Source organism: Oncorhynchus kisutch, linkage group LG16 (assembly GCF_002021735.2).
Source record: "Oncorhynchus kisutch isolate 150728-3 linkage group LG16, Okis_V2, whole genome shotgun sequence".
Classification (NCBI taxonomy): Eukaryota; Metazoa; Chordata; class Actinopteri; order Salmoniformes; family Salmonidae; genus Oncorhynchus; species Oncorhynchus kisutch.
The window spans coordinates 28,961,403-28,977,351 of NC_034189.2; the positions used below are offsets into that span (position 1 = coordinate 28,961,403).

General features: G+C 46.8%; 1 protein-coding gene across 2 annotated transcripts in view; it reads left to right on the top strand.

Annotated features, from left to right (window-relative positions):
* LOC109906598 (metastasis-associated protein MTA2) overlaps positions 1–15,949 on the top strand; it is a 30,290-nt gene that overhangs the window by 2,320 nt on the left and 12,021 nt on the right. The window contains exons 2-7 of one of the 2 annotated variants that reach the window (XM_020504376.2): positions 3,482–3,549; positions 4,257–4,274; positions 4,508–4,601; positions 7,676–7,793; positions 8,299–8,362; positions 8,624–8,741. In XM_020504376.2, the coding sequence (XP_020359965.1) occupies positions 3,482–3,549; positions 4,257–4,274; positions 4,508–4,601; positions 7,676–7,793; positions 8,299–8,362; positions 8,624–8,741 (480 nt within the window). The remainder of the gene's footprint in view (positions 1–3,481; positions 3,550–4,256; positions 4,275–4,507; positions 4,602–7,675; positions 7,794–8,298; positions 8,363–8,623; positions 8,742–15,949) is intronic. The other variant, XM_020504378.2, reaches the window with a different exon arrangement.

Below are 15,949 nucleotides of genomic sequence, written 5' to 3' on the forward strand. Positions count from 1 at the left end.
GAACTAAAAGGTTGAACTTATCCTTTATCAGCACTCCTACTCTGAGACGTGCTATATATATGGCCACTAGTCTAGTATGCAGTGGTGTGTCAAGGAAACTTGTTCTTGTCGCATTTCATTGTATAATCAAAATGGTGTGTTTAGCATATTCTGTTATCCTCCCAAACAGTAGAGACAGACCATACACGACTGCTCTCTTCTTTTGGCTGCTAAGAGTCCTTGAAAATATGTTTTCATGCGACTTCCCTCAGTTGAATGACTCACAGCTACTGACTGTGTTGCTCCATGTCTGTGGTAGAGTTTCTGCTCTGTAATGAAATGACGTGTCACTCTTGACAAATTGTGTGTTGGCTATGAAATTGTGCTCTAATTATTCATTTGAATATGAGGGCGCTGTGTTCTATTTGCTCAGTTGCGGTTATTTCTGAGGGTCCCACATGTCATAGCTTTGCCATTTTTGTCTGGACCTCGTCTGATCTTGGATAGTCTACTGGATTTAGGCTTGCAACTGTATTTACCTCATATAAGATCACATGTCCCTTCTGGTGAATTGTGTTTTAAGCTGTTACTTGTCTCCATTAGTTGAATTGAATGCCTTGGTCTCGGGCTAGGTCCTGCTTTATAGCCAGAGGAGCCCATTGAAATCAACATTTTATTTGTCACATGCGGACGAAAAACAGATGTAGACCTTACCGTGAAACGTTTACTTACGAGCCCTTAACCAACAATGCAGTTTAAGAAATAGAGTTTAAAAAATATTTACTAAATAATAAAATAAGAAGCAACACAATAAAATGACCGTAACGGGGCTGTATGTGGGGGTACAGGTTAGTTGAGGTGATTTGTACGTGTTGGTAGGGGTGAAGTGACTATCCATAGATAATAGACGGTGGCTGGATACGGGTCCTGTTGATATAGTGGCGCAGCGGTCTAAGGCACTGCATCTCAGTGCAAAGAGCGTCACTACAGTCCCTGGTTCGAATCCAGGCTGTATCACATCCGGCTGTGATTGGGAGTCCAATCGGCCCAGCGTGGTCCGGGGTATATAGCTCATGGAAGGAATCAGTGCTACTGGGAATGCATCAACGGTGTAAGGGGCTAATGCAGGGTCAGTGAGATTGAGACCCGGGACCCCAGGCTGACCCTTGTGTAGTATTGACTGTTTTGTGAAATTTACTTGGTTACATGGGAGTTCATCCTATAGAAGTGTATGGAATTGGTGAAAATCCACTCACCCGTGTTTCAGTCCAATGTCTCAACAGCAACATGCTATTAATGGATTGTAGGTTGTTAGTGCTTGCCACGGGTGTTTTGTAAGTAGCAATAGATGACCTGGTAAGACTGTGATCCTAAAACGATAGAGCATCCATTGCTTCATGAAAGGGCAGATCCTAACGGCACCGCAAGTCATTATAAATGTATAGACCTAATTAGGCAGTTCTTCAGATTTTTTTTAAGGGCTCCCTCCACTCACTACTCTGAATCCACCCACAAGCACCTAACACACTGCGCCACAACTGCCACCGTACAGTAACTGCAATAGACGAGAAGCATATTACGCTTCCTGCGATTATTTGTCCTTCAAACAACAATTGGTCATATTGAACATCGTAGGCATCTGGTTAATGCTGACTGACTCTGGGTGTCTGAGCTGAGGTTGTCTTTTCAGAAGGGCAGATTGTGATCCCCGTTCAAAAAGCCCCTGGTCCTTTGATCCGTGAGGCACCACTTTAGTCTGCTGTCTCCCTGTCTCTCACCGTTTTCATCCAGGCAGGCACGGAGCCCCCATAGCGTGGAGAGAGGGCTTCATGTTTTCATTTGTCCCGCTGGGGCAAGACCGAGAGCCGAGAACATCGATGAATATGGAGAAAGAGGGGTGAATGGATGACGGGAAAGAAGAGGATGACAGTGCTGTGTGCGGTCTTTTCTCTTGAGCCAGTGTCGGTGGTTACATAATGGCAGCGGGGGAATTTCTCCCGTCATCCACGACGTGTTCTTTTAACCTAGGAGTGGAAAATATTTTTGGTATCTCTTGATTTTTCTGGCAATTCTCACATAGAAACTTTATTGGTTTGGATGATGATTGTCTAAAAATGGGAAAAATCTAAATTGTCCTAAAATGTCAAATTTCATCATGATTTTCAATAAAGTGGTTTATAAGACACATGTAAAAAGCATCCTTCCACCCAATTAAGTTTTTTTATGTGAGAGTTGCCAGAACATTCTGAGATACCGAAAATATTATTTTGCTCCCGCTTGCGTGGAATTTCCCCTGGGCTACATCCTGTAACTCTCCTTCTATATAATAGATATGATTGCTGATGCATTCCAATGTTGGTGTCCGTCTTACGGTTAGTGTCCCTGATCATATCCAAGGCGACAGCATTGCTCGTAGACACCCATTTTCAATATGTTTTCTGTATTATCCAGGTTTGACTGGCTATGTCTTGGTGTAGACAATGTCCAGTCTCCACGATAGTTATAGATAGTGTCACATAATTTGCTTGTATTTCCTAGATTAATGTTGAACAGAGCTGTTGATTCATCAGGACAGTTATTTTGCTGAGAGTTACGTTACAGGGCCTTTGGCTTTTGCAAAATGACCTGCAAATGACCCCTAAAACACACTGGTGTGGTTCCCCTTCCAAAACACTGCTAGAACCAAAATATTGGCCACGCGAGCCAAAATATCACCTGTCATGCCTTAATCACTGGCGAGAAATAATTTCGAGGTGTGTTTTTGATATTGTAACCTAAACCGTATGGGTAGCCAAGGCCTATAATACTGGGCATACCAAAACAATTTTGGTGTGTCTTCAAAGACTGACTTCTCTTCTGGGTGATTAATTAATTTACTTCAGTCATAGGCTACTATCAGTAGGCTGTGGGGGAAGAGATCGAGGTCCACCATCTTTGTAGACAAAGACAGAGTAGGCGAAGGTGCTGGGCTTTGTTCTTTTAACTGAAGCCCCATTTTTTTGTTGGGGGGGCGTCTCTTTTCAGTAACACCAGCATCTCTAATAATGTCATGAGATATGAGGGAAATTCCCGAGATGTCACATGCAAACAGAAGTCATCTTATGGTGGTACTGTAGTCTGGCGTAGCCTAGGATGGCTGAGTGAATATTGGCTCACTTGTCCTTGAAATGGCAGACACAGACGGGTGTGTTGTGCAAGGCTATTAGCTCTCCCCACCAAGCACCTGTAGGCTTTTTGATGGATTGATTTTGCCTGGTGAAAGCCTGTCTGAGTGGTAGTTGACGTCATCTGCCGTTAGTGGTGGTGGGTTCCCCTTAGTCATATCAATAAGTGACTGTACCAAGACTCCGACAGAGTCCAGTCTCCACACAGACGCATTACAATGATTCTCCTGTGAACGTGTTAAGAGTAACCGGAGAGGTCAAGTTCAAAGTCATGCTCTGAATTGAAATGCTACAGATTTTTATGATTCATATGACTCAGGCTTTTCTTTCCCTTTCAGATTACGTGTACTTTGAGAATTCCTCCAGCAACCCCTACCTAATCCGCAGAATAGAAGAGCTCAACAAGGTTGGTACAATAATCTGTCCTTCACATCTACCCTCTGATTCGGAGCGTTTACATAAAAACTCGCTGACATTAACAGCCCCATTTTGTAAATGTAAAGCTTTTCATATCTGACCTGAGAGCCTGTGTGTTTGTAACTAATTTCAACACTGGGGCGGTGATGGTGGTAAAACACACACACACCCAGAGAGAGAGATTCACACACACCTCCAGGTTCTAACCACAATCTTCTTGCCCCCCCCCTGCCACCCTCTTCCCGATGTATTGTGCTTTCGTTAGCCAGCCAGGACTACTACAGTAGTGACAAGATGCTGGTGCAAGAGCCATTACGTAATGCTGCTGGCTATAGCAGTAGCATAGTGGCGTATGACACAGCCTTGTTTCCCAGTCAAAGGATTAAGCTCATTTATATAACACTCTTAAATGGAAGGGGTTGTGGCGAGCACCACTAGCAGAACCCTGTCCTTCTGAGCACTAATGGAAGAGGAGGAGGAGGGGGGGGGGGGCAATAATAGATATTATTATGACTGAGGCTGCGTCTGAAAATTCCCTTCCCTACGTAGTGCGCCGCTTTTGGAAAGAGCCCTGGCCAAAAGCAGTGCCCTACATGGGGAATAGGGCGTCGTTTCGGACATTACCTTGAGTGTGAATTAGATGAGGAGCCCAACATTGAGGCCTCAGTTTTGTGGTTTCTCTCTCCCTCTCTTCAGATCATGGTTAATCCAATGGTAATGATGGAGAGTCTCGCGTCACCCCCTCGTCACTTACAGCCCCAGTTTAAGTTCTAGCATATATTCAATACATTTGATTCAATTCAAAATGGCCGATTTTTTCCATTCATAGATGGGGAAATCGTATCTATGAATGTGGCATGCCGTTCAGAGAATAATATTGTGATATGGCAATCATTCAAAGTATTGGCCGGAAGTGACTGACCACTCTTGTCGCACATGTCTCTCAGACGGCCAATGGGAACGTGGAAGCCAAGGTGGTGTGTCTGTTCCGGAGGCGGGACATCTCGGGCAACCTCAACACTCTGGCCGACAGCAACGCGAGTGAGTACAACAGCCTTTATGTCCGTGTAGTCTCATCGCAGTCCATCGGTGCTCTGCTCCTTCACCGTGTTCAGAAAAAGATCAAGAGGCCTATTACACAAACCACTTGAGAGAGCCAACTCTTTGCTCTATGCCAAACTCTAATGCTGTGCGGTCTGTGTAAAGTTATTGGAGAGCATTATTAGAGCAGGCGTCTCTTTCGTATAAACCAGTTTATTATCTCCATCCAGAATGAGTACTGTGTTGCGTTCCAATCAGATTGGGATCTCCCTCTGCGCTACCAGCAGGCAATTGGCTCTCGCTCTAAGGAGAGGGATGCTCTGCCTGCGTCCCAAATGGAGCCCAATGTAGTTTGCTGCTTTTGACCAGGACCCATAGGGAGTGCACCACATAGGGACTAGGGTGCCATTTGGGGCGGACAGTCTGTCTCCAGCTGAAGCAGAACAGCGTCTGTAAGTGTGTGCTTACTGCGTAGTGCTGTTCCTCTACAGCTGCCAGTAGGAGTTTGATACTAATGTAGGATTCATTCACAATGGACGAGGGGATTTTTTTTTTTTTGTGTGTTTTTCTATCATGAATAGTGCTGTACTTGTGGGTTGTTGTAGGAGTAATAGTGGCTGGCTATTGGTTTGAGTGTCGGTGTTTATCACACACGTTTCCAGTTAAAGGGGGTCGCCCACTAGAGTGCCCTGAGTGGTGCATTTGTGCAGATGCCCAGGGATCAGAGGAAGAGATGCAGAGCGGGGGAAATGGAGAGAGAAGCGGCCGCCGAGGTAGTGTTGTGATGCTAATGATACTCGGATTACCTAGAGCCCTGATCGACTTCATTTATCCACACACACACAATCAGTCCTCTAACATAGTGGGCTGCATGCAGTGGCAGGGCTCCAGACAAAACATTCAGATCCACACCCCAAAATGGATGCATTTACCAGCAATCTGTAATGCATTTTATAATGTTAACTACTACACCTATCTAGCTGACAAAGTTAATTTGTTTGACTCTGGATTTACATTTTATTCCATGTTTTACCTGTAGGCCTGTGCAGTGCCTCCGGTTTGGTTTCATGAAAGATCCTACTTATTGCAAGTTACTCTGGATAAGACATTCTATTTGCTGAATGACTAAAATGTCATAAAAAAAAGTCATTTAGCGACAATAGGAGATAGGATCTCCAGTAGGAGGCAGGGATGGCTGCGGGTTGCTGGGTAGGTAGGTGATCTCCTGTCCTGCCCTGGAGCCCCTGCTAGCTGATTGGTAATGTCACCGTGGTGTGTTGGCGTTAACTGCCCCTGTGTGCTGTGGAGGTATTCTATCTAACCTCTCCTGGGGGGGGGTCAGTGGAGAAACACAAAGATGGCCCTGAAACTGGCTGCAACCAGTCGAGAGGGAGAGGAAGGCTGAGGATGGGTTGCAAACAAATGGCCACAACTGGGCCGGTGTAGAGACCCTAGTGCCCAGTCTAGCTCCAGCCCTCCTCGCGACCTGGCCCAGTTGTCTGGTTCACTCTGATCTGACTCCCCGCTACACACACACTGTCAGCTGTTGCGTTATGCTTCGCTACTGTACGTCCCTCTCCTGCGTTTTGGCTCGGGCGTCTGAAAAACGCCTCGCTCCCGCCTCTCACTCGGCAGCACGAGCCACCGCTTTGGCACTGTCCTGTTACACAAGACCTGGGCTTCTCTCCCAGTCTCTCTCTCTCCCTCCAACAGTAACCCCCCCTCTTCTTTATTCAAATCCTTTATTCTCTTCCTCTACCACCACACCCCCCCCAATTGCCCACACTCCTCTTAGCTTGTCCCCAGCCCAGGCACGCTGCTCAGAACAAAAGGCCCTTGGTGTGTCCCACAGGGCTACGGCACGCAACGGGTTAACTCTGACTTGCCTTGTGTCTTTGTCAAGGAAGAAAGTGTGTGTGTGTGTGTGGAGGGAGAGAGCGTGTTCACTGCTCTGCTGGAGCGCCACTGCACGTGGGTGTGCCTTGAGTGCCTGCCTTTTTTTCTTTTCTTTTTTATGTATTTTTTTCTTGTGGGTGGGGGGTGTATACATGATGGGGGGGATGGGCGCCTCAGGTTTGACGCACAGGGTTTCCCACTTGGTCTGGCAGGGACTTGCCGGACAAGGGGAGGGAAGGGGGGCGGGGGTTGAGGGGTGGCAGGAGGGGTTAACAGAGAGAGAGGTGTGGCCTGAGGTCCTGCCCCCCCCCCCCTACTGACAGGGTTTCCTGTGGCTGAGTGCAGGGGTGGAGTCCGTGGAGATGGAGCGATAGTCCTGCCCAGTTCGTTCTCTCCTCCCTCAGTGCTCAATCCACCACCACCTCACACATTTCTGACTTGCCCGCCTCAAATTAGGAATGTAGCGAAGCATAACGCAATTTTAGTCGTGTAAAACTAGATATAATACAAAAACAATTTCCATACAGGGAAAGGAATGTTTCTTTATCTACACTGACTAATTTTTGCCTGCCAGGTCATATAGGCTATATGCAGTCCTTTGTTTACATTGACTGTAAAGCTTCAGTGGGGCTATAGAAGGTCACTAGAATAGACCAGAAGAGTTTGTCCTTCCGAGTAGGGAATTATTTTCATTGTCTGGTATTGGTTACACATAAGTACAGTTACAAGTTAAAGTTCCAGGTCACAGGTCATGATAGACTTGCACTTGTCACAGTAGATAAAAGGGCAATGTATATAGTCAGTTTCACTTTGCTGTTCAGCGTGTTTGATTTCAATAAAGATACTGCCGGGGGCTGGTCGATTGGCAGTGCTTCCACCCCTGGACCACACATTTCCCATGGCGGCAGCGGTTGGATCCCCTGTTCCGTCACTCACTTTCTGAGCTTTATCCCCCTCGTTCTGTTTCCCCATCTTCATTTCTAACCGATATCTGTCATTTAAGACTTGAAAATGTCAAAACCAATACACTGCGGGATCGTTCTCCCCGTAGCCACAATTCTCAGTTGGTTATATTGATATGAATTGTGTGATTGAACAGATCATGACTATTAGAACCCATCTAACTGGGGAAATGTGCTTTGTCGCTAATGTGTCTTTTTGTGTTCTGCGTTCCATAGGAGACTTTGAGGAGGAGTCCAAGCAGCCCACTGTGTCTGAACAGCAGAAACACCAGCTGAAGCACCGAGAGCTTTTCCTCTCTCGGCAGTTTGAGTCTCTACCTGCAACTCACATAAGGTAAGATAGAGCGTGTGTGTGTGTGTGCCCCTGAGGTGGTCTCACCGCATAGCGGTAGCTGCAGACAATGGTGCTGCCGTTCAACCCTTTCAACTCTGACGGGATATGGTGTCATGTGACAGGACTGATATGCACAGTTAACTCTCAACCTGGAACGTTATCCTCTCTGGGCCATTCACAATCATTAAGCCACTGTGTTCAAACTGTCCCTTTCTATAACATGAACAATCGCCACTGTTCAGGCTCCTGATTTTAAAATATAGTAAGTGACGGTATTATGACTGTCAATCATTTAACTGTGTTGAAATGATCTTGCCTGTTCTGAATTTCTTTCCCAGGATCTCCACAGACATTCTATTGTTTTCCAGTGCCTTATTGGGGATATAGGCTTGGTACAGCAGCGGGGCTAGGTGCAGCTCAGTTCCGTTTAATGCAGGGTGCCGTTTTGACCTCCTGAATAACCCTCACTCTGTCTCTTCTCCTGGCGCCTCTCTCCCCTCCCCAGAGGGAAATGTAACGTCACCCTCCTCAACGAAACGGACATCCTCGCCGGGTACCTGGAGAAAGAGGTGAGCTTCAGTCTCTCTCCAAAGCGTCACTGTTCATCACCAGCAAGTCTGTCCCACGTATTACATTGACTACTGCACTGTTGAGGAATTTATGGCAAAGGAGTTGTGCATGTCTATTTTAATGTTTTTTTTATTTTTAGGACTACCTTTTTTGAGTGAGGATATATTTTTTGATACAATAAAGCAGTGAAATATAGCGTCTATTGGCTGAGAATGTATCCACTCAATCCATTCCTAACATCTGTTCATCTTTCTGTCCAGGAGTGTTTCTTTTACTCGCTGGTGTTTGACCCGGTTCAGAAGACCCTCCTGGCGGACCAGGGAGAGATCCGCGTAGGCTCCAAGTACCAGGCCGAGATCCCTGACAAGCTCGCCGAAGGTGTGTGGGGGGGCCTGGCTTAACTCTGACCTTTTGGAATGGGCTATCACGTTGTATCCTGTTGTGGTTGTCATAGTGCTCTGACTACACACTCTTGGGGTTAAGTTGCACCCCACTTCTTAAGGTACTGGGTTGAAAGAAGGTCTTTTATCACGTCTAAATGATGGTGTATGAGTGAGTAGTGAGACATGGGTCGTGTTCAGTAGGGCACACAGGAAAATGTTTTGGAATGGGGGGGGGGGGGGGGCATTTGTATTCCCTTTCAGTCTATCACTTGGCATAACATACTATGGGGAGTCAATGACCAATCCTATTCACCTGAAGCAAACTGAAATCGCGCCCAAAGGGCCAATGGATGCCGAGCCCGCCCTAGGAAGACCCTTTTTCCTGGCTATAATACCGGGGCTCGCATCCATTTCCCAAATTCTTTGCTTTTCAGCTCGCCTGAAGGAAGGACGCGTCACGCAATTTACAAACTTTTCAAGAATATGAAGGCTATGAGATTCTGCCCCGTCATAGGTGTCTGTTAGTGGGAGAGATTATTTGTCCCCTTAGATGTTGCACGTTTTGGATCTCGGTATCGGTTTTTGTTTGATTAAAAACCCACAACTTTCTGCTCTGCTAGTGGCGCCAGTGCTTCCTTGTTTGATTGCCAGTGGTAAAAGTTCAAAAAGGCTAGCCAGCTGAGTTTGAACCTCCGACTGTGCCCTAGGGCATGTTGTTTCACAATGAAAAATAAATATACTCACCAATGCTGTCCTGTTGCTTGGGGTGGAAACGCGCTCAGGAGGCCTCCGCTTGGACCGGTTTGTTTGACCATTGTCTCCGGCTGGGTTCAACTTCCTATTGGAAGTCGGGCTGACTTTGTGCGGAAGGTTGGGTGGTGGGATTTGATAGGGGTGTCATCCCGAGTGAGGCTCGTTCCGGTTTCTCTGGCAGTGTTCAAAGTCCGGATTCTGGGGATGATATTCAATCACTGATTGGCTCTGGAGTGTGAATCGGATGACATCAGTACAGGGTCTGAACCATTGGCGGTGAATGCGACTTTGGTGTTTTCTCCCCCGTGGCGAAGTTCGTCCAGCAGCGTTGCTTACCCCTGTTTCAAAGATTTCCCCGATGGGTGGCGAGTGACGCACGGAGCTCTGCCCCTTCAGGAGATAACATATGGGATACTTTGAGCGTGCTCCATCCAGTGGCGGGCATGCACAGTTTCACCATGGGAGATGCGGACAGTGACGAGGGGATACGGTCTGTGCACTGTGCATCCTCCTTTTCGTGGCGTCATTATGTCAGTGTTCGCAGGGTCATAGCAACTGTCTTAAGAGGAGATTTCGTCTCTCTACTTCAAAAGCGGGCTATTCGGGTGGTCCCAGTGTCAGATGTACAGAGTGGTTGATACAGCCAGTACTTCATAGTTCCCAAGAGCCCTGAGAGTCCCATTCTGGACTTGTGTGTTAAAGCAGTTTTATCATGTCCCCCTCCATCCTTGACAAAACAGAACTGGAGTCATAACCAGTTTTAGGAGGCCTCGTAATAATGGTTTTCCCACTGTGCGCCTCCGTCTCCCAACAGTAAGGCCTGCTCCGCTCAATCTTCCGCCAGTTATGTGCAGTGCCCAGCTGATAATCACAAAACTGCTTCGAAACTGATCCTTAACTATGCAAAACTAATTTTACACACGCACAACAACAGATTAATAAAATTAAGTGAAGTATGATTGGGGGGGGGGGGGCGTTGATGAGCGAGGGGAAGCAAATGATGCATAGTTATTAATCACCAAATGTGAATGAAGAACAGGGTGGGCCACTCTATTGTATTGCTCCATTCTAATCTTAAAATGGTATGTACCTTATATCAGTCCACCGACTCATAGAAGTCTTATCAGACTACTCTGACCTACTTGGGGTAGGCTACTCTGACCTACTTGGGGTAGGCTACACAGTGAGAGCGTGCGTAGTTAGTTGTACATGCAGAATGGCTTTCAATATCTGGGAAAATATGCACCGGGCAGCAGGTGAGCGAGTGTTGGAGAATGTGGTGATGAGTGTTGTGGAGCCTTACATTGGCAAGGGGAGAAATGTCACCATGGACAATTTCTTAACTTCACTGTCATTAGCAAACAATTTACTTCCAAAGAAAAAAAGTCTGGTTGGCACCATGAACAAAGTGAGATGGGAGCTCCTTCCCGCTGAACAAAATAAGGCACCTGCGCAGCCATTGTACTCCACAATGGTGCTAAATAATGACAACGGGAACACAATCAAGAAACAAACGGAGACTTATGCACCACAAACAAAGGTGTGTCATGCAAGTAAAAGTTAGGCAACCGTTAGGGCATGGGAAAACAGCCAGATGAAATCCAACTGCTGCCGTTGCGTGAAGACGCACACTATGTAAGCATGAGCTGAAGACAATTGAGTGTTTTTGAATGCTTTATGATCGACACTTATATGAATTAAAATGCCATTATTGCTTTTGTGTTGAGTTTCACAATCTATCGAAGCCACTTGGCGCTTGTAATGGTATTTAGGCTACTGATGTTTTCATAATTTGACTGCACATTTTGGTGGTTGGGGTATATTTATATTTTGTTATAAAAATATTTTACCGTGTTCCAGCACATGTCCTTTCTGTTTCATAGTTGTAACAAAGGCACTCCATGAATATAATTGATTGAACTCTTGAATTGGAGTGTTTTTTGTTTTTACATCTAGCCTACAGCCCTCAAACTCAACTCTGGACCTCATAGTCAGTGCCACTTCATTTTGTCATTGTCCCCTCTAATCAGGGACACCAGGTGTGTGCAATTATCAGGTAAAAGAGAACCAGCAGGCTCTGGACCTTGTAGGGTAATGCAATTTTAAAGCTGATCCTCCCCTTGAATTATTTTTTTTTTTTTTCAAAAAATAAATTGTTGACTACCCCTGGCCTAGAGTAACATAATCTAATGAAAAGGCTGTTATTATTTGAAATAAAGATCTGAAGGACGCATATTTTCATATCCTATACATTCTCCCTATCGCCCCTCACCTTTTCTATGGTGATGGAGGAGGCTTTGGCACCGGTGCGGTGCCAGAGGATCAGAGTATTGGCCTATCTGAATGATTGGCTGGTCATAGCGGAGTCGATAGAACAAGTGGAGCTCCGCTGGTTTCCCATATTCAGTCTCTGGGCTTGACGGTGAATCACAAGAAAGTAGTTTGTCTACGGCTCAACACATTTCGTTTCTGGGTCTCGTTCTGGACTCACTTCTGAATCATGCTCTTTGTTCGTGTTCCGGCTCTGTCTGGCACGCTTTCAGCTGGGGCACTCGTGCTTTTCGCGTGGGCCTATGGTTATTGGGTCGTATTGGCCTCTATGATAGCTGTATTGCCGCTGGTATGTCTGAGGCATCTGTTTCAGGGGTGGTTGCTACGTGTCTCTCCGCTTCTCGCCACTGTCATGGATTGCTCAAGGTATCCCTGTCGTGCCTAAGGGTGTTGAAACCTTGGGGAGACCGGCGAATGCTGTTGCTGGGGGTTCTCATGGGCCGGGTAGTGTCCCCGCAGGGTAATCATGACAGGCTCATCCTTACTGGGATGGGGGAGCGCTGTGTGTGGGCTACTTTGAAAGAGGGATTTGGTCAAGAGCGCAAAGGGCCCTGCATATCAACAATCTAGAGCCACTGACTGTTTTGCTAGCGCTGAGACGGTTCCTTCCGATGTTGGAAGGCCAGCATGTGTTTTTAAGGTCTGACAACAGGACGATGGTGGCATACATCAACAGGCAGAGAGGGACGCGGCCTCTCTGACAGCATGTAGTCGGGATCTATTGTCCCAGGCGCACGGGAGGATTTGGCACCCGCGACCGCAGATAACGGCTCTGTGTGTTTGGCCCCTGAAGGCTGATTTTGACTGCTACGTGGTTTACCTAGAGAGTTGTGTACATAAGTGGTGCGCATTTGAGGGTTGGTGTCAGGTTGAAGGATTTTCTCATTGTCTGTGCTCTTTGATAGACACTTTTTGAGCAGGACTTTTCTTTTTCCACATTTCCGGTTTACACTATATGGCCAAAAGTATGTGGACACCTGCTTGTCAAACATCCTCATTCCAAAATGATGGTAATTAATATGGAGTTTGTCCCCCTTGCTGCTATAACAGACTCTACTCTTCTGGCAAGGATTTCCACTAGATGTTGGAACATTGCTGCAGGGACCTGCTTCCATTCAGCCACGAGCACTAGTGAGGTCGGGAGCTGGTGTTGGGCGATTAGGCCTGGCTCGCAGTCGGCGTTCCAATACATCCCAAAGGTGTTTGATGGGGTTGAGGTCAGGGCTCTGTGCAGGCCAGTCAAGTTCTTCCACACCGATCTCAACAAACAGTTTTTGTATGGACCATTGCGCATTGGGGCGTTGTCATGCTGAAACAGGAAAGGGTCTTCCGCAAACTGTTGCCACAAAGTTGGAAGCACTCCAAAGTGACGTTACGTCCTAAGGCATAATGTTGGGCGCAAACTGCATATGTCTTACAGGTCTTTTCCTTTCTCACCACCACCGTTTGTTCTTCACTGGAAGCAGAGGTTGCATGGCCTGTGTCCAGTGCACGCTTTACGTACGTACAGTGCATTCTGAAAGTATTCAAACCCTTTGCTATGAGACTTGAAATTGAGCTCAGGTGCATCCAGTTTCCATTGATCCTCCTTGAGATGTTTCTGCAACTTGATTGGAGTCCACCTGTGGTAAATTCAATTGATTGGACATAATTTGGGAAGGCACACACACACACCTGTCTATATAAGGTCCCACATTTGACAGTGCATGTCAGAGCAAAAACTTAGCCATGAGGTCGAAGGAATTGTCCGTAGAGCTTCGAGACAGGATTGTGTCGAGGCACAGATCTGGGGAAGGGAACCAAAACATATCTGCAGCATTGAAGGTCCCTAAGAATGCATTGGCCTCCATCATTCTTAAATGGAAGAAGTTTGGAACCACCAAGACTCTTCCTAGAGCTAGCTGCCTGGCCAAACTGAGCAATCGGGGGAGAAGGGCCTTGGTCAGGAAGGTGACCAAGAACCCGATGGTCGCTCTGACAGAGCTCTAGAGTTCCTCTGTGGACAGAGAACCTTCAAGATTGAGAACCATCTCTGCAGCACTCCACCAATCAGGCCAGACTGAAACCACTCCTCAGTAATAAGGCACATGACAGTCTACTTGGAGTTTGCCAAAAGATAGTTAAAGATCTCTGACTGTAAGTAAAAGATTCTCTGGTCTGGTTTTTCAGTGGCATGGACTGGGATACTAGGTTTGTGGGAAAGATGAATGGAGCAAGGTACAGAGATCCTTGATTGAAACCTGTTCCAGAGCACTCAGGATCTCGGGTGAGGGTTTACTTTCCAACAGGACAACGACCCTAAGCACACAGCCAAGACAACGCAGGAGTGGCTTTGTTGAGTGGCCCAGCCAGAGCCCAGACTTAAACCCGATTGAACATCTCTGGAAAGACCTGAAAATAGCTGTGACGCGATGTTCCCCATCTAACATGACCGAGCGTGAGAGGATATTCAGACAAGAATGTGTGTGGAATGGGTGTGGCAAGCTTGTAGCGTCATACCCAAGGCTGTAATCGCCGCCAAAAGTGCTTCAACAAAGTACTGAGTGAAGGGTCAGAATACTTAAGTAAATGTGATATTTCAGTGCATTTTCTTGAATACATTCTGAAAGAAATCCTGTTTTTGCTTTGTCATTATGGGGTATTGTGTGTAGATTGATGGGGAGGGGAATGTTTTAAATCCATTTTGGAATAAGGCTGTAATGTAACAAAATGTAGAAAAGTCAAGGGGTCGTAATACTTTCCAAATGCACTGTCTATGGATAGGCACAAGCATGTCTGTGTTGGTGACCAGCTTTTTTTGTCTGTTTTGCAAATCCAGCTTGGGGTAGGGTGCTTTATAAGCTGTGTCATTCTAATTGGATTATGGAGGCTATCTCCCTGGCGTATAGCAAAGGGCAAGGGTTGCCTAGCGGTGTGCCTGCTCACTCTCTACTAGGGGTGTGGTGTCTTCTTGGGCATTGTTCAGGGACTTGCCGATTGTTGATATCTGTGCTGCAGCGAGTTAGGGTTCCCCCACATACTGTACCCATGTGTTTTTTTTGTATTGCTTGGCTGTAACTGCTTCCAGTGTGGCTCATAGTGTTCTTATGGCTGGGTCCGGGAGTGGCTGTTGAGCAGCGTGCAGGTTGCATATTTATCCGGTTTACCACAGTTGCCCTGTGGGATTTAGCCTTGGGCTGCCTTGGTTTCCTGCAGTGCGCATGATTTCAAGTTTTTCAGATTCAGTGAAATCCTTAGGTGTCTGTATGAGGCCTTTGTAACCGGTTAGGTCTATGGACTTGGTCGACGTTAGACAGCATTTTGTCTGGGTTACCACAGCTTCCCTGTGGTGTTGAGCCTTGATGTGTGGCACACAGTGTGCATTTATCAGGGTTACCACAGTTCCCTGTGGGTTTGTACCTTGGGCTGCTGTGGCAGTGTGCGGGTACTCTGTTTCCAGGTTACTGCAGGTTTTCTGTGGGTTTGATCCTCTGCTGCTGTGTTTCATCGACTCTGGTCGATGCTATGTAGCGAGCGTGTGCGCTTAACCAAGTCATGACAAGTGTTGTATTGGACTTGTGGTTCCTGTTTTGTGTTTTCAGACACTCAAGTTAAGTATTGTTCCAGGACCCGTGGGGTCTGGACTTGGGGTGCGGTGTCAGTACGCAATAGCCAAGTTGTAGCAGGTTCGTTCTGGTTCCCTATGTTGGTCTATGACAGTTCAGGTTTCTCGGCTAAGTATTAAGGAGAAAATGTGTTTTCTGTAACACCTTTTTGGAGCCGGTGAAACCTGTCAGCTCGGGCTGCCGTGGGCCTCCTAGTTTGGTACCCTTTGAGCCAGCTTTGGGCATGATTGTATGTCCCCCGTAGTATGTTATACCGAGTGACTGACTGACATAGGGAACGTATAGTTATGAATACAACTACTCTTCCCAAAAGGAGAGAACCATGTATAACATTTTGGCCTGCGCAGTCAGGTGGGGTTGGGCTCGCTGAAGATGGATAGGGCCCTTCAGGCAGGTGGTGTGGTAAGCTGCTGCCCTCTCTTATGTTCCCTAGTGTAGCCAGTGTTAAGTTGAACGTTGACTTTTTGTGGAAGGCGTTCGAGCCCCTGTGTGTCTGACACTGGTTCTGTCTGGT